Source organism: Sus scrofa, chromosome 15 (assembly GCF_000003025.6).
Source record: "Sus scrofa isolate TJ Tabasco breed Duroc chromosome 15, Sscrofa11.1, whole genome shotgun sequence".
Lineage (NCBI taxonomy): Eukaryota > Metazoa > Chordata > Mammalia > Artiodactyla > Suidae > Sus > Sus scrofa.
The window spans coordinates 128,705,780-128,725,449 of record NC_010457.5 but is presented as its reverse complement, the minus strand read 5'-3'; the positions used below and the strand labels follow the sequence as shown (position 1 = coordinate 128,725,449).

Here is a 19,670-nt window from a genome sequence, read left to right as displayed (position 1 = left end):
TCTTTACCAAAAAAAAAAAAAAAAAAAAAAAAAAAGCTAACATAGAATTCAGCCTACACATTGGTGAGTACTAACTAGTAGGCTCTTTATTTATTGGGTGACTAGTTTTCACGGGAAGACAGTACAGTTTATTGAACAAAACATGCAGTATGGCCTGACAAGTTGATCTGGCTTGAACCTTGGCTCTGCTAAATAAGGTCTGTGAGCTTGGACATATTTTTAATCTCCTCTAAATTCTTCGTGTGTCGAAGAAATCATGCCTGCCTAGCTGGTAAAGATTTTAGATAATGTTCTGACCAGTGGCCAGTATTAAAACAGGTTAACAATTAGTATGGTCCGTATATTCATCTATTAAAAAAAATAGGTTTACTGTAGTGTGATGGGGAAAATTTGACAGTAATATATTTTAAGATAATGGAGTCCTTCACTCAAGATTTACACTTAGAGAGGACAGAAGAGGATTTGAAGATGGATTAGAAGAAGATTGAGTAAATTTTTTCGGTAAAGGGCCAGATAGTAGATCATTTAGACTTTATGGTCCAGATGATCTCTGTTGCAACTACTCAGTCTGCTGTGCTAGAGGGAGCGCAGCCAGGAACAATATGTAAATAAATGAGTGTGCCAATAAAACTTTATGGACACTGAGATCTGAAGTTCATGTAATTTTCACAGGTCACAAAATATTATTCAAATTTTTCTTTTAATCATTTAAAAATATAAGAAAGCATTCTTTTTTTTTTTAGGGCTGCACCCGTGGTATATGGAGGTTCCCAGGCTAGGGGTCTGATTGGAGCCATAGCTGCCGGCTTAGGCCACAGCCATAGCAATGCCAGATCCTTAAGCCACTGAGTGAGGCCAGAGATCGAACCTGAAACCACATGGTTCCTAGTTGGATTTGTTTCCGTTGTGCTATGATGGGAACCTCTAGAAGCATTCTTAGCTCAGGGACTATATATAGTGGGCTGGATTTAGATTGTGGGCTTTGGTAGTTTGACAATCCTGGGATTTTTTTTTTCCATTTGCATATTGATTGCTCTGAAATACACCTCAGTTAAAAATTAAAAGGCTTTTTAACTTTGTTTAAAACATCAAACTGACTTGACCAAGGAACACTTTTTTTTAAAAGATACATATTAGTATCTTTTTTTTTTTTTTTAATGGCTGTGCCCATGGCACATGGAAATTCCCAGGCCAGGGATTGAATCTGAGCTGTAGCTGCAACCTACTCTGCAGCTGTGGCAACACCAGACAATCCTTGGATTAGAACAGCAGCCCCAAAGAAAAGGCAGAGGAAAAAACACACACACACACACATATATATATATAATCATAAAGTAAGTTTTAGATACATGTGTGGACAGAAATGCATGCATACAATTTGTGATATATAGTTGAACAACATGGGTTTGAACTGCATGGGTCTACTCATTCGTGGATTTTTGTCACCATTAAATATTAGCATATACACAGTATGCTTGGTTGAATTACAGATAAGGAGGAAATACATATAGAAGGGCTGACTATAAGTTACACACTTGGAGGGCTGACACCCTAACTCCTGCCTTGTTTGAGGGTCAGTCGTATGTGAATACCACACATACACGCACTCAAAATTTTATTACTGGTAAGCGATGCTATTCAAAGACTTGGAGACGAAAGGTTTACGGGGTCTCACACTTAAAGTGATTTTAGGAGTGAAAAATGACCATGGTAACATTATTATTTGTTTAAAACTGTTAGTAACATGAAATTCTCATGTTCAGCCACATTCTTCACCTCAGATAAACACTGAGAATCCGATCCCTCTTGAATCCCACAGCTATGTTCAGTACACGTGGATGCCAAAAGTTACTGGGACTTCACAACTATTATTAAGACAACTTTTCTCCATTTGCCTTAGATATTTTGAAGTTTTATTTATAAACCATTTACGAGGCTATGGATCAGAAAGAACAAATTTGCAATAACATGAGTGGGTCCTGGGGGCCTGGGAGAGGCTTCTCAAGATCAATCTTACAGAGCTTTGTGTCCCCTTTTTTTATCTCATCTCTTATGGACTCTTCATCAGGAATGGATATAGACCACTCTAGGAACTTCAGCTGAATTGCTCAGTAACAGGGGGAAAAAAAAAAAAAGGATTTTCTCTACTATATCCTACATGTTCTTTCTGTGCCTACAAGCTGACAGAGTCTGCCCATCAGAAGCGAGTTTCTAGAACTTCATCAGTCTTGAGGGAGTTTTGCCAGCTTTAGGACCATCCACCCCACTCCACAGGAAAACAGGACTGGAAAGAAAACTAACCAACCGGCTTCTCCAGGTGGTCCAGGGGCTCCAGGAAGTCCTTGGGTGCCCTTTGGACCAGGCTCTCCCTGCGGTCCATAGTCCGATGGTCCAGGAGGTCCTGTGGGTCCTGGGGACCCAGGGATGCCAGAATCCCCTGGAAGACCCTGGTCCCCCTTCTCACCACTCAGGGCCTGCGACAACAGGAATATGTTTGAGTAGTGATTCATCTAGTGTCTCCATACACAGGCTCATCTCGCCGTGAATATGATTGCCAATTAGGTTGTCATTGAGAAGATCTTGAATTAAAAAGCAATTGTTACTTGAAGGGAATTACTGCTAAAATAAGAGCCCTGTTTGGTTTCTGCTGTTTTGTGTCCTTTGGAGTCCAGCAAAATTTTATTAACTCACTTGAGTTCCTCTTGAGATGTCCCTCAACTGGCTGTCACACATGTGATAACAACCCCAAAACTTGGCTCAAATTGCCGACAATTCAAATGGCTTTAGAGGTGGCATTCATGTTAACGACACATTTAAAAATAAAACCAGTACAGCAAACCTTTATGTGATTAGTTTTCACCAGGTATTGTCATTACAAGGGAGATAGCCCATCTGTATTAGTGTGTTCTTATAAAATATCTTTTTTGCTGTTAATTTCATAGTCTGTAGCTTTGAAAATGAGTCATATTTTTTAAAGAAGTTGAATTTGACAAAATAACCAAAGTTCCTCTTGCTCCCTAACATGGCCCCCAATAATAAATTTAACTGGATTCTTCATTGTTCAATGTCAACAGGTGGCTAAGTGGTCCTTTTCTAATGGCAGGTTGTAAGACTCAAGTCAGATCCTTGATTTTCTCACGTTCTGGGACATCTTTTAACAGAACTAAGAAACGAAGACCAGTTGGGAGCATCATATGAATTGTATTGACCAAAAGAATTCTAGACCCTATCCCTCTTCAAGCATAACTTCCTTGAGGGGGTGGGTTTTGTGGGGCAGCCTGGCGGTTTAGCAAAGGAGAATCGGAACCATTGGCCCTGGTGTCTACTCCCAGCCAAAAAGTGTTTTGTAGTCAAAAGGGTTTAGGAAAGGCTGTATATTACATCCACATCTTGGGGAGTATAATTCATAGTCTCACAGTAAAGGGCCTCTGGTGAATCTTTAAATTGCTTGCCAAGTTTTCCTGTTTGATGTGGAATCCTTTTTTATTGGATGACACTGATTAACCCTGGGAAAAACCGGTATTTCATAAAACAGGCTGGGCAGCATGCCTTGCAAACTTCTCAGATATATGTGATAGGCACTCAGCCTCTGCCTCTATGACATTTAAAAATAAATCATGGTAGGAATGTCTCACCTGAGCATGTGAGAGATTCTATCCCATGAAAAGAGACAATTTATATAAGCTTAAATATTGTAAATGACAAAATTTTTTATTTCTTTGACTGCCCAAAAGATTCTGTCCTTTTATGCATTTATTTTTACTTGAGAGAGTGAACCTTGTCCCCAAAACATTGACTAAAACTTTCCATTATCAATCATTTTCCGAATTTCCCTATAAACTCATTTGATACAGATGTGCAATTGTAACTTGTGTGTGAGACAAGGTCTTTATCAATGTCGAATTTTATTTGGGCTAAAATCACCCACTGGTGCTACCAATTTTTGTCCAAGTACTACAAATATTTTTCGGGTTATTAGTGCTCATTTGAAGATGCCTCATCCTGAAGTTAGAGGGATGAACTGTGCTGAATGGCCAACGATTTTGTGAGAGGAAATCATCTGATGTCTTAACTTCAGAGGCCTTCATTCATAGGGAGTGGAATTTGAAAAAAGATGCTCAACCCCGCTATTTATTAGAGAAATGCAAATTGAAACTACAATGAGGTACACCTTATACGGGTCAGAATGACCTTCATCAATAAGTCTGCAAATAACAAACGCTGGAGAAGGTGTGGAGAAAAAGGAAAGCTTCCTACACTGTTGGTGGGAATGTAAGATGGTACACTCACTATGGAAAACAGTACGGAGGTTCCTCGGAAAACTAAATATGATCCAGCAATCCCACTCCTGGGCATATATCTGGACAAAACTATAATTCAAAAAGATACATCCTCCCCCAAGTTCATAGCAGCCCTAGTCACAAGAGCCAAGACATGGAAACAACCTAAATATACATTGACAGATGACTGGATTAAGAGGATATGGTACATATACACAATGGAATACTACTCAGTCAAAAAAAGAACAAAATAATGCCATTTTTAGCAACATGGATGCAACTAGAGGTTCTCATAGTAAGTGAAGAAAGTCAGAAAGAAAAACAAATACCGCATGATATCACTTATATGTGGAATTGAAAATATGGTACAACAAACCTATCGGCAAAACAGAAACAGACTCAAATACATATAGATCAGAGTTGTGGTTGCCAAGAGGGAGGTGGGAGAGAGTGGGATGCACTGGGAGTTTGGGGTTAGTAATTGCAAACTATTATATTTAGAATGGATAGACAATAAGGTTCTACTGTATAATATAAGAAACTATATCCAATCTCCTGGGACAAACCATGAAAATAATATTACAAAAGAATGTATATATAGTATGACTGGGTCACTTTGCTCTATGGCAGAAATTGGCACAACATAGTAAATCAACTATATTTTAATGAGAGAAATTTTTTTTTTTTAAAGTTATCAGATACCCACCAGTTCTCCTTTAGGTCCCGGAAATCCTTTTACTCCTGGAGTTCCAGGAATTCCATCCAAGCCCTTTCTCCCAGGCTGTCCCCGGAGCCCTGGATCTCCCGGGGCACCTACTTCTCCCTCTGGCTGAGAAGTTTCACCTTTTTCTCCTTTAAGTCCTGGGCGACCCTGAGCACCTGGGAATCCCTAGGACAGTACAGAAATGAGTCTGCATTGCATTGGGGTACAGTTCCTGTGTCAATCTTAAAAGAATATCAACAAGAACTTTTCCGTTTTAATGAACATGAATTTTTTTCCCCAGACATTTTCTTTGGCCCACAAGTATAATTTCAAGTTTTTTTGCTTTGTTTTTCATTCCAAAAGTATACAAAAATTCAGTTAGCACAATTCAAGGCAACACATACAACAATAAATTCAATAGGATACAACCATCATCATAATTCAGGTTATGTCAGAATATTGGTAAGTTTCAATACGCATCTATGAGTAAATTGACTTAAATGTATTTATTCAAACATAACTTTATGATTTTAATTTTCAAACAACGTTATTGAGGTGTAATGTACATATCGTAAGATGAATCCTTTGTAAGAATACCATTCATTGATCTTTAATAAATTATACATTTATGCCATGATCACCACAATCCAGGGTTAAAACATTTCCACCACTGTTCCAGATTCTCTCAAATCTATGTGCAGTCCATCCCTGCTCCCAGCCTCAGCCCCCAGGCAGCCACGGATCTACTTTCTGTCTCTGATACCATATTAAGTTATTGTAAACTCATTAATTCATCCACATAGACATGCAATCATCCTTCATTTATTCATTTAATCAGCAAGTATATATTAAGTGCTTTAATAATATCAAGTGCTACTTGCCAGGTACCAAACTGACAACCTGTGTGGGATGCAACTGTATTTCCAGAGTGTTCCATTTTCCAAATTGAAACTAAAGCTTCAAAACCATGAAATCTTACTGGAAATCCTGGAAGACCCGCACTTCCTGGGGACCCTGGGCTTCCTTTAATGCCAGCTGCCCCTCGTCCTCCTGCAAAGCAGTCAGTCATTAAATATTCATCGAACACAAAGTCAGAGTAGGCAGGATAATGCAGTGTGTGAAGAAAATAGGGTGTTTTCTTCTGAAGAAAGAAAGGCGATTTCTCTCTTAAAACACACAGTGCAAGGTGAGAATGGGAGTAAACGATTGGAATCAGAGATAATGTTCAAAACAAGAACGGTTCAATTTCAGGGCCCTTATAATTTTAAGGAGATACATTTATATTTTTCTTTTTTTTGTCTTTTTGCCATTTCTTGGGCCGCTCTCGCGGCATATGGAGGTTCCCAGGTTAGGGGTCGAATCGGAGTTGTAGCCACCAGCCTACGCCAGAGCCACAGCAACGCGGGATCCGAGCTGCGTCTGCAACCTACACCACAGCTCACGGCAACGCCGGATCCTTAACCCACTGAGCAAGGCAGGGACCGAACCCGCAACCTCATGGTTCCTAGTCGGATTCCTTAACCACTGTACCACGATGGGAACTCCTATATTTTTCTAATGATAAAAGTAATGGATGTTTATTGTAAACAACATCATAGAAAGAATAAAAATCACGTGTAAATCCACTGCCAGAAGCTGGTCTTTGCTAGACTGTTATGAGTTCCCCTATGGTGTAGGGGATTAAGGATCTGGTGTTGCTGCTGCAGCAGCTCGGGTCACTACTGTGGCTTGGACTGACACCCAGCCCCTTGATGACCCCATGGCAATGCCAGTGTCTACTGGACGATGGTAGCACACAAACGTGGCCCCATCCATGTTGCCAGGTAGAGCTATGCATTAACTTGGCTCAAAGGGCAGCCCCTGGTTCAGCAATTAAGAGATGCCAGGACAGAAGGCGAGCGTGTGCCCCTGGAGGGGAGTGTCTGCCCTGACATCCAGGCTCTATCACTCATTAGCTATGGGACCTTATGCCCCCACTTCCTCACCTGTCAAATGGAGTTCACGACAGATGCCACTTACCTCGCAGGCTGAGGTGAGGACTAAGGGGTGGAGGCACATGAGACAGCTAGAATGGCATCTGGCACACTGACCATGGGCTCTGTAACTTGGGCTCTTACGGGTTAACGAGAAATAATTTGATGACTGTGTCTATAACCCAAGATGCTAATGGCAGAACCTGGACTGTGTGTGACACCACATGAGAGGCCCCGGGGGGCCCGAGGAGGGGCACAAAAGGCAGAGGAACCCAACTAATAAAAGAGAGACTTGTTCTACTTCTAGGTTTTTTCCATGGCCAGTCCTGGGGCCGGGGGAGGGGAAGGGGAGGTAGGACAGCAGAGGTAGGGGCAGCAACCTACACCACAGCTCACGGCAACGCCTAGAGCAACAGCGTTGGGGTAAAGAGTCCTGGTCCAGCACAGAGGTTGACAAGTGAGGCTTTATTTAGCCCTCAGAATATTGGCCTATGAAATGTTTTTTTTTTTTCATTTAAAAGTTAATGGCTGTAATGATCATAACAATCTGATTTCACAGGATCGTTATGATTATTATACAACTACAGATGTGATAAATTCCTTTGAGTAATAAAAAATTAAAATAAATAAATAAATAAAAGTTAATGGCTAGGTTTTTAAAATGTTTTTATTTATTTATGTATTTTTTGCTCATTGACAAATACATCTCTTGGTGGTTTTTTTTTTTTTTTTTTGTCTTTTTTGTCTTTTTAGGGCCACACCTGTGGCATATGGAGGTTCCCAGGCTAGGGATCAAATTGGAGCTGTAGCTGCCTGCCTATGCCAGAGCCACAGCCACGCCACATCCAAGCCATGTCTGCAACTTACACCATAGTTCACGGCAACGCCGGATCCTTAACCCACTGAGTGAGGCCAGGGATCAAACCCGAAACCTCATGGTTCCTAGTCGGATTCGTTTCCGCTGTACCATGATGGGAACTCCTAATTTTTTTTAAAAACATGAGGTTTCAGATGAACATCCCAGTTTTATGCTTCTCATGAAAAACTGGAAGTTTTATTAACACAGCGCCTTAAAGCCTGCAAAGTAACAACAGGCTGGAGTTGAGTGTCTGATGGTCCCTTCCCATTTATTGCACGGCTCCTCCAGTTTTCTGCAGTCCTCACCACTCCCTATTGTCTCCAGCACTGAGGCCAATGTTAGACTTTGTTACCGTACTTGTGTGGTTAAGAAGAATGAGAAATAGTGCACACGCCCATGATGGTATCATAAGGGGAGGCATGAAAAACTGGACTGAAAAAGGATTGTATTTCTTAAAAAAATGAATAGGAGGAGTTCCTGCTGTGGTGCAATGGGATTGGTGGCATCTTGGGAGTGCTGGGATGCAGGTTCGATACCCAGCCAGGCACAGTGGGTTAAGGATCTGTCATTGCAAAAGCTGCAGCTTAGGTTGCAACTGTGGCTTGGATCTGATCCCTGGCCTGGGAGCTCCATATGCCAGAGGGTGGACAAAAACAAAACAAAACAAAACAAAAAAAAAAAAAACAAAAAAAAAAGAACAGGAGAGAGCTTCTTTCTTCATGGAAGAAAAAAGTGGTGTGGATTTGGTATGGCTGCTTCATTTGTCTGAGTTGCCCCCTAGCTCCCTGTAGAAAGCTGAGTTTGCAACTCCTCGGTGACGCAATGGTTTGCTAGAGCTCAGCAACTAAAACAGAATAGGGGGAAATGCCAGCTTTTATAATTTGGGGCTTACTTTTATGTTAATAGAGTATGTTTTTGAAAATCCCCCTCCAAATTCATATAAACCACTTTGACACTGAGCAGTCTTGATGCCTTTATTTTTTTTTCTGCCCCGTGAGTTGACCCTTTCTGTACTTGCAAAAGCAGTTGTGTGCAAATTGTCTGTACCTGGGATTCCTTTCACGCCATCCAGCCCGGGTAATCCTGGGAGGCCTGGTGGCCCCGGGACACAAGGACACTGTGTACACAGGAGGCCGGGTTCCCCTGCAATGAGAGCACGCGTGCATCACTCATAAACCCACACCGAGTCCCCAGAAAGGACGGATACTCTCCAACCACAGGGTCATGTGCTCTACCTAAAATGTCCTCGTGAAAATCATCTAGAACATGGTACATTTAATAAATCATTTACCTATTATAGCTGCTTACTTTATCGATCTGAGCTTCTTGGCATTCTGCGAAAGGAAGCCCCTGGTGCCTAGTATAAAACACCTACTATTTTTTTGAGTGCAGGATAAAACTGACATTCTAGAAAGATCCAGTGATTTATTGCACAGGTGCTAAATAAATGATTGACTTCCAGATGAATGACTACTTTTAGATAATTCTTTTGGAAAAGAAGCTATTGCTGTCTGCTATTTAGGGTCACTGCTGTCTCAGGGAAACACGAACTCAGTGATGACAAAGATGATGAGAATGGCTTATTCTAATACAATAACACCAGTGTTTGAACCAACCTTTGGGCCCATCGACTCCTGGGATTCCTGGAGACCCTGGACGGCCTGCAAGTCCACCATCTCCAGGTGGACCTTTGCGAAAGACAATGCCACCTACAAAGGGACAACACCAAGGTTAGTTTTTCATTTTCTTGAACTACTTGTTCAATTAGCAAGTGTTTTAATAATGTCATTTATTTTATATGCACTGCGCCATCTCTGTTTTGGAAGCTGAGTCTCGCGAAGGTTGTCTGGAACTGAAAAGACTGGTCAGCTTCTCCTTTTACACCACACTTGTGATATTTTTTAATTTTGATGCAGTGGTTCTTGCAAATCTCATTAGATGGTATTTATCAGCGCATAATCAACCCATGTTACCTTATTCAATTGTCTTCAATTATTCCGAGACTATCCCTTTAGCATCTTTAGGAAAAGGGTGAAATCTCATTCTTCTGTATATCTTGGATACACTGTGGGTTTGTAATTTTTTTTTTTTTTTTTCTGCTTCACACGCAGCATATGGAAGTTTCTGGGCCAGGGATGGAACCTGTGGCAATGCTGGATCTTTAACATGCTGCATCACTTTTTTCCTTTTTTCTTTTTTTTGCTTTTTAGGGTCACACCCTTGGCATATGGAAGTTCCCAGGCCAGGGGTCGAATCAAAGCCACAGCTGCTGGCCTACACCATAGCCACAGCAACTCAGAACCCAAGCCATGTCTGCGACCTACACCACAGCTCAAGGCAACGCCAGATCCTCAGCCCACTGAGGGAGACCAGAGATCGAACCTGAATCCTCATGGGTATCAGTCGCGTTCGTTTCCATTGCACCACAAGGGAAACTCCCTAGCCTGCCGTATCCCAGCGGAAACTCCTACCTTATGTTTTCCTGACAGTGTAGATAACTTCATCAGAACCTCCAGGTACCACTTCAAACCTTGGAGCTGGCGCTCTGTGGTTTCTGACGCATTAACCTGGCAGCATCTAGCCTCGGTCCATACTACAAACTTCTAACCTCCAGCCTTGGGGCTTCCCTGCCCCTGTTGCGGCATGGGATGCCTCGGGAGCTGTGCAAACACAGCCTGGAAGTGTGTGTGTACAGTGGGGGCTGTGGAGTCCCGTCCTGTGGGACACAACTTTGTCCCACAAGAAATAAGAGCCAGTGGAGAGATTCTTGCCTCTTTGTCCCCTGGGACAAATTATCCTGAGACAAAGTGACACAGCTTCTTAGAAGTCAGTCTCCAGAGACAGAAGGAGCTGTTGCACTTGGCCTAGGCCAACTTGACAACAGTCATTCCTTCCCGGCCTCACCCCCCTTGTCCCAGCCTCCTGCTCTGCCCTCTGCGGGAACTCAGGCTAACACTGTGCAGTGCTTGCAACACAGTCATTCCACCACAGCTACTTTCACAGAAAGCTAATAAGATGGAACATCAGTGGAAGAGAAGCCCTACGGTCCACACTGATGGCCGAGCTGCATGTCAAGTTCATTGCCCCTGACTGGCACACCTCAAAAGGGGCCCCATTAGACAGCCTTACCTGGTGGTCCTGGAGGTCCCGGCAACCCTATATGGCCTGGGGAACCAGGACAGCCGGGGGATCCCGGAGGCCCGACTGCGTTCTTCCCTGGGGGTCCTTGCTCCCCTTTTCTTCCTTTGATGCCTGGTGCTCCAGGGGCTCCTTGGAGGCCAGGTCTGGATGATCCTTGAAGAAAATAATCATTTATTGTGTTGGAAATGTGTCTTGATTAATACACATTTCTTTTTCAATTGCAAAGAGTGATGCCTTCTTATAAAATTTGTACAATGAAAAAAATATAAAGCATATAAAACACAAGTGAATTATCTTCCTTCCTTCCTTCATGGCCTTGTTAAGCTATCACAATACAGAAGAACTCAGAATGTTCCATTCCCACAAGGTACTTTATGTAATTTATTACAAGAGACAGAAACAGAGGTTGGGATATACTGCAGTCTCTTGATTCAAATGATCTTCAGGAGAAATTCTTCAATATATGATTTTTTTTTTGTCTTTTGTCTTCTTAGCCCCACACCCATGGCATGTGGAGGTTCCCAGGCTAGGGGTCAAATCAGAGCTGCAACCACCAGACTACACCACAGCTGATGGCAATGCTGGATCCTTAACCCACTGAGCAAGGCCAGGGATCGAACCCTCACCCTCGTGGATCCTAGTTGGGTTTGTTAACCACTAAGCCACAATGGGAACTCCAATTTATGATATCTTGTAATTTTTTTTCTTTTTTACAGCCATATCTGCAGCCTATGGAAGTGCCCAGGCTAGGGATCAAATCAGAACTGCAGCTGCTGACCTACGCCACAGCCATGGCAACACGAGATCTGAGTCATACCTGTGACCTATGCTGCAGCTTGCAGCAACACCAGATCCTTAAGCCACTGAGCAAAGCCAGAGATTGAATCCACATCCTCACAGAGATGCTGGGTCCTTAACCAATGGAGCCACAGTGGGAACTCCTCTTTTGTAATTTTTTTTTTCTTTTCAGGGCTACACCCATGGCATATGGAAGTTCCTGAGCTGGGGTCGAATCAATGCTACAGGCACAGCAATGCCAGAACCCAGCCATGTCTGTGACAAAGCTGGATTCTTTAACCCCCTGAGCGAGGCCAGGGATTGAACCTGCATCCTCATGGATACTAGTTGGTTCTTAACCTGCTGTAATTTTTAAATTAGAGACTAGAAAATGCCTATCTTTCAATGTTTCAAATAAGAAAGAGAGAAAATAACCATTGGGCTGTGTTCCTGCTGATTCCCTTGGTTACATCAAAGGGTGTGTTGGGAAGGCTGCCACCAGCTGGGAGAGAAGATGTGCCAGGTGATACAAAACCCTCTGCATCAGTCCCTCCTAAAATGATGAAGCTGTGAGAGGGCAGGTGGTCTCGAATTTCTGCCTTGATGTTAAAAATCTTGCCTTAAGTGTTAGGAGAGATATCACCAGGACTGAGAAACCAGCGGGGGTCATATCTGATTATTTCTGATTATTGAGCCTAAGGATTTTGGAATAAAGGCTAAAAATCCTTCTGACTGACGTCTGTTTTAAAGCTTTGTAATTTTTCATTTGCTGGCTTTTTCAACCAGCTAGTTCATTACTTGAAAGGAAGTTTTTCTTACATTTTTTTTTTTTTTTTTTTGGGCGGCACTGGCAGCACATGAAAGTTCCCAGGCTAGGGGTAAATTAGAGCTGCAGCTGCCAGACTACACCACAGTGAGAGCAATGCAGGATCTGAGCTCATGGCAATGCCAGATTTCTGACCCACTGAACGAAGCCAGGGATCGAACCTGTGTCCTCATGGATACTAGCCAGATTCATTTCCGCTGTGCCTCAACAGGAACTCCCAAGTCTTTCTTAATCTTTGAACAGACTTCTAAAATCTCCTTCTGCACTCTTTCAACTTCAAGAGATACCTGCTATTAAGAGTTTGGCATATATTTTCCCATGCATATGCAGGTACGCATAATATTTATCCATTTAACTTTTTCTTTTATAATAGGATTGTAATCTACATATAGTTCTACAATCTGCTTAATTTTAGTTTGTTTTCAAAAATATGCAATCGTTTAAGTATGCGGCATAGTACAGAGAAAGATGTAATCGATGGCAAGGCTTACCAAGTCTTTGTTATTTTGCCCTTAGTTTTTTTTCCTTTACAAAATGACACCTTACAGAATTAGTTATAACTGAGGTCATGGGGGTTAATCTTTAATTAACCACTCTCAACCTTCTTTCTCAAGAGGCAACCACTCCAATGATGCGGGGATATTTTCACACTTCACAGGATAGTTTATGTACCACAAACGATGTACCGTAAAATTTAAACTTTACATAAAAATTGTAATCTGGAGTTCCTGTCGTGGCTCAGTGGTTAATGAATCTGACTAGGAACCATGAGTTGCAGGTTCGATCCCTGGCCTCGCTCAGTGGGTTAAGGATCTGGCGTTGCCGTGAGCTGTGGTGTGGGTCGCAGACGCGGCTCAGATCTGACGTTGCTGTGGCTGTGGTGTAGGCCTGGGAACCTCCATATGCCAAGGGTGCAGCCATAGAAAAGACAAAAGACAAAAAAAAAAAAAAAAAAAAAACCACAAAAACCTGTAATCTGTGTATTCTTAGGCAATTTGTGATATATCAGGAAAGCCATCATTTTTGGAAGTTCCCTGGTGGCCTGGTGGTTAGGAGCTTTCACTGCTGAGGCCAAAGTTCAATCCCTGGTCTGGGAACTGAGATCCTATACTAAGCTATGCATGCTGCAGCCAAAAAACAATAACAAAAAACAAAACAAAAGAAAGAAGGAAAGAAAGAAAGAAAGGAGGAAAGAAAGAAAGAAAGAAGGAAGAAAAGAAAGAAAGAAAGAAAGAAAGAGAGAAAAAACTATCATTTTAACCAACCAAATTGCCATAAAATTATGGTTTTTCTATCTCTGCTCCTCTTCTGAGTTTTAAGCCTTTTGTTTACACACCAAAGTTCATGTCTTACACTTAGTTAAAACTACCGAGAAGTCAAAAAGAGCATTTCTATATCATCTTATGTCAGTTTCAGCACCTTTTCCCCTGCAGGTCACAAAGTTAAGAATTAGGAAGTTGGAAACACTTTTATATCGATGAATGAAACATTTGTCTTATGTAAATTATGCAACTCTCTAGAGAGCAGTATGTTTTCTTTTAATAACCATTCGTGGAGTTCTCAATGTGGCTGAGTGGGTTGAGAACCCGACATTGTATCCATGAGGATGCAGGTTCGATTCCTGGCCTCACTCAGTGGGTTAAGGATCTGGTGTTGCTACACGCTGCAGCATAGGTCACAGATGTGGCTCAGATCCCAGCACTGCTGTGGCTGTGGCGTAGGCAAGTAGCTTCAGCTCCCATTCGACCCCTAGCTCGGGAACTAGGGCAGGTGCGGCCCTAAAAAAAAAAGGAAAAAAAAGCATTTGTATTGGTACCATGAAAGACATGTACATACCAGGGCTTCCAGGAACTCCAGGGGGACCGCTGGGACCTGTGAATACATAATAGTAATTAAATGCTTACTAAGGTATAGATGGCCCCTCCCCCATTACTGAAATCTTGAATGACAATATAATAATTAATAATATTTTTCAGACTTTTTCTCCACGCTCACATAGGTAAATATGAGAAAAGTTTATTCATTTAGACCAAATGCAAAGAAGAAACTAAGCTTAGATGTCTAACACTCCAAAGCAGGGGAGAGAGGGAAAGAGAGGTGTGGGATTAAAAGATATGAATGTATAAAATAGATAAGCAACAGGGTATATTGTACAGCACAGGAAAATACAGCCATTACTCTGTAAAAACTTTATGTGGAGCATAACATATAAAAATATTGAATTACTATGTTTTACAGCCAAACCAGTGTAATATTGTGCATTCACTATAGTTCAATTTTTAAAAAAGTAACATGGGCGCAGCCCTAAAAAGCAAAAAAAAAAAAAAAAAAAAAAAAAAAAAAAAAAAAAGTAAATCCTGCTATTTCATTATCTTCAAATGATTTAGCAGACCCTTACTCAGAGCCTGCTCTGTGTCTGGCACTTTGCTGGGATGATTTAAATGACAGAAAAATCAAAGAGCTGGAATTGTCACAGATCTGGAGTGTGGCCTGGTTCTATCTCAGATGGCTTCCAGCTGTAGCACTGTGTAGGGTTCTAATTCTTTGATGCTTTTGAGGGATTCAAGGTGAGCATATCAGACTTTGTTTGTTTATGGCAGAACCATGGCATATGGAAGCTCCCGGGCCAGGGATTGAATCCAAGCCACAGCTGTTGCTTGTGCCACAGTTGTGCAATGCCAGATCTTTTAACTCACTGTGCCAGGCCTGGCATAGAACCTGTGCCTCCACAGCGACCTGAGCCTCTGCAGTTGGATTTCTAACCCAGTGTGGGAACTCCAAGGTGAGCATACCAGATTTTAAAAAATCTGTATCTAATACTTATGCGTCCATTTGTTTAAATATGCTGGGAAATTTTAAAAGTGAAATTATCCTTTGAAGTCTTATTTATATCAATAATTTGCCTAGATCAGGAGTTCTCAGTCCTGCTGCTCAGTAGAATTAATCTGGGGAGGTTTTTTTCCATGGCCTCCCACTGGACAATAAATCAGAATCACAGAGATGGTTCTTATTTAGAAGTTCCTGGGGATTTTAATGTGCAGTAAGAGATAAGAGCTACTGGCCCAAATCTTTTAAACCTATCAAAAAGAATCAAATATAAATTACTATGACTTTAAATCTTAATGCCAGGAGCCAGGAACCAGGGCTTCAGTTCCTTCTTGTCATTATTTGTGCAGATTTGCTCAAATTAGAGCTTTGTGGGGTCTCCATTTACCCTTTTGTAGTTCCATTGAGATTGCTGGTTCCTTTCCTTCCTTCCTTTCTTCCTTCCTTCCTTCCTTCCTTTCTTCCTTCTTTCTTCTTTTTAGGACCACTTTGTGGCATATGGAAGTTCCCAGGCTAGGGGTTGAATTGGTGCTGCAGCTGCCAGCCTACACCACAGCCACAGTGACATCAGCTCTGAGCCAGATCTGAGCCACAACTGCAACCTACACCACGTGAGATCCTTAACCCACTGAGCGAGGCCAGGGATCAAACCTGCAATCTCATGGTTACTAGTTGGATTCGTTTCCGCAGTCACAGTAGGAACTCCCGAGATTCCTGGTTTCATACTCTCCCTCCTCCTGCCCTGTTAGTGTCTTCTTACCAGATTTAACTTCATGCTTTCCTCACATTAACTCAGATAGCTTTCATGGTATTCTACCTATGGAATTTTCTTATGAAAATTTGAAAAGCAGAGTTCCTGTTGTGGCTCAGCAGTAACAAACCTGACTAGTATCCATGAGGATGTGAGTTCAATCCCTGGCCTTGCTCAGCGGGTTAAGGATCCCACATTGCCATGAACTGTGGTGTAGGTCACAGACTTGGCTTGGATCTGGTACTGTTGTGGCTGTAGCGTCGGCTGGCAGCTGTAGCTCTGATTCAACCCTTATCCTCGGAACTTCCATTTGCTGCATGTACGTGAGGCCCTGAAAAAGCAATAAAATGAAATAAAATAGAATGGAATATGAAAATTGGGAAAGATGAAAAATTCTACCACCTATGAAAGCTAGGAGACCTCCCCTTCAAGCTTGCGAATTCCAGGTCTATGAACACATGCCATACATTTGACTTTGCCTTGAAAGAGAGACATGGGAAGATCAGCAAATGCTTTCGAAAGAAGTTTATTCTTACCCTGTGGACCACGGGCTCCTTTGGGCCCAGGTGGGCCTGGAATTCCTTCTTCTCCCTTTTCCTGGTATGCATCATAATATTCTGTCTTAAAAGAAAAAGAAATTAATAAAGAAAAAAGATCGCTATTTACGGACAAATGCGGTTACTTCAATTTCTCCTTTTTTTTTTTTCTTTTGGCTAAAATGATACTTTCCTTATTTTCCTGAATTCATCGATTTATCTGCGAGAAGGATATGGTACTTTGGTATACTGGGTGGATAAATTTAAAAATAAAAGTTGATCTGGTATCATAATATCATATATCTCAGGGGCTTTTAATTAGAAATACATTTTATGACGTGGTCCAAACCACACATTCACATTTAAAAATACATCTACATATACCCATATTTACATATGTGTGAATTATGTATTCAGAAATTAGTTCCACAACGTAGTGACTTATTGCAACATATGACCAACTCCGATTTTTTTTTTTTCTGTTCAATGTCAATTTTCAAAAATGCTTGTCCTGTGGACTAAATGTATTTCAAAGTATGTTGGGACCTATACATCAAAAATACTTTATTGATTGTTTCTTTAAATTTTAAGACACCATTGACCTGCAGTCATCAAGGACCAGGACCAATACTTCTTTTTTTTTTTTTTTTTTTTTTTTTTTTTTTTGTTGTTGTTGTTGTTGTTGTTGTTGCTATTTCTTGGGCCGCTCCCTCGGCATATGGAGGTTCCCAGGCTAGGGGTTGAATCGGAGCTGTAGCCACCAGCCTACGCCAGAGCCACAGCAACGCGGGATCCGAGCCGCGTCTGCAACCTACACCACAGCTCATGGCAACGCCGGATCATTAACCCACTGAGCAAGGGCAGGGACCGAACCTGCAACCTCATGGTTCCTAGTCGGATTCATTAACCACTGCACCACGACGGGAACTCCAGACCATATTCTGATTATCAGTGACTACTGCTGTTCTTACTATTTTTCTAAGGAGAACTTCTGAAGTTAGTAGGAGCTGCAGAGTTATGTGGAATTGAGCATAAGAAAACACACAGTGAGCTAGGAATGCTAGGAATCTTTTAAAAGAGCAGATAGGAAATATATTTATATATATATTTATATTATATATATATATATTATATAAATATCATTTATAATTCAGCACATTTATCTTGAAGAGGAAAGAAGACAGAAATAATGAAAGTTTTTAAAGAACTTTGTGTTTTCATATGTAGCATGGGGCCAATTACTTTCTAGACTTGTTTAAAGAATAGGTAACAAGAGCTTTGGGGTTAAGCAATATATATAAAATCGCAAAAAGAATCCATCGTCATCATTATAATATAATAATCTCCTCCATCATAAAATCCATAATGACATGTGTGTACCTGCCAGGTGTTGGCTAAGTACTTTCACAAAATAGACTCTTTCATCTTCTCAGCAACCCCTTAAAAGTATTTTGGACTTACCTGTCATCTGAACTACTTGCTCGTAGTGTAAAGATGTTGTTTTCTGGGACCCCCCCCCTCCAGTTACTGAGTTTAATTACTTAGCCTCAGGGGTGCATTTGTAAGAGGACACACACACACACTCCCTCAGCAACTCCCATGGACCTTTTTGTCACCTGCACAATCATTAAGTACAGCTCTGCTCAGCACACTGAATGTGAGAACTGCTGTCTTTTGAGGCAGGAGAGGAAGATACCAGAACCCAGAACCTGGGTCTTTTTCACACATCTCCTTACCCTGCAGAGTCACTACATAGAATGTGGTCCTCCTGTGGTCAGGAGCTGACAGACATCAAATCCATGTCCCTGCTGGCAGGGGAGACTGCTATGATGGAGCTTGGGCTGGGGTTATTGGCTTTTGCTGGCCTTGCATTAAACCCATGGCTGAGCTTCTGCAGCCTCAAAGTGCAAGGCTGTCATAAGGTTGCCAGCTGGAGCAGGTGCCCCGTTGACCTCTACCAATGCCCTTCTAGTCGACTCAAGGGCACAGGATTACCTTGGGCCAGGCCTGATTGGTCAAAGGTTTTCTTCTCTACAGCCCAGGATGAGCACTGCCAGTGCGTTCCAGGGACCAAGCAAAAATATTTATCCATTGTCAAATGGACAAATAATGATGACAATAGCTATCTTTTGTGCCCTAGTTTCATAAAAAGGTAAAGACTATAATCCCTATCATAATGGTTAATAAGAGACACTGATTCAAAATTACCTCAATACTTTGAAAGACTTGGTCAAACATAACATTAATATTGTCTTTAATTACACTTACTGGACCACGAAATCCTGGAGGGCCAATGTCTCCTTTCTGTCCCTATGTTGAAAAACAGCAACAAATTATGAGTGCATTTATCAAAAGCATTTACCTATCAGGTATACTTAAAAAGCAAAATGCACAGTTAGACAAATCCATGCTAAATGTGAGGTGACTGCTATGTAATGTATAAACCACGTTAACATGAAAGGGACATTGATTTTTGGTTATCTTCCTGGAAGGCCATATCAGAGTCAAGAATCCTATCGACAAGATAAGATAGCAAGAAGTGGCTGTTGTTTTAGTGGTTCTCCCTGTTCCTTCTGCATCACTCCCTTCAAAGGATATGCACGTCATTGCCCAAGATGGCAATCACCCAGATTGGAGGCCCAGGAGAACTAGGCTGTGGGTTGTAGGAAATTCCCTGTGTCCCAACTGTAGTCAACTTCCTTTCTTACCTACTTGAGATCATTTCAGAATTCTACTGGAAGTGCTTTTATTATAGGGTGAAAATCTTCAATCTGCACATATACCTACATATGCAAATTACGTGAAAGTGTCTGTAATGTGTTGTCAGAAAAAAATGATGGGGAATACAGTTCACGGTTAACTCATGATGGCTTTTCAGTACACTGTGAGCCAGGTTGAGACTCCTGAGGTCCAACCTATCTTGACCTCCGATGACCTGAAACTCCCTACAATCCCAGGCTTTTTCCAACTCCCACCCTCTGGAGAGCTGAAATCTCAC

At 41.7% G+C, this 19,670-nt stretch overlaps 1 protein-coding gene across 1 annotated transcript in view; it reads right to left on the bottom strand.

Annotated features, from left to right (window-relative positions):
• COL4A3 (collagen type IV alpha 3 chain) overlaps positions 1-19,670 on the bottom strand; it is a 151,692-nt gene that overhangs the window by 37,882 nt on the left and 94,140 nt on the right. Inside the window, 9 exon segments of the mRNA XM_021075272.1 lie at positions 2,306-2,474; positions 4,987-5,169; positions 5,963-6,033; positions 8,863-8,958; positions 9,432-9,524; positions 10,945-11,109; positions 14,396-14,431; positions 16,673-16,757; positions 18,941-18,982. Of these exon segments, the coding sequence (XP_020930931.1) occupies positions 2,306-2,474; positions 4,987-5,169; positions 5,963-6,033; positions 8,863-8,958; positions 9,432-9,524; positions 10,945-11,109; positions 14,396-14,431; positions 16,673-16,757; positions 18,941-18,982 (940 nt within the window).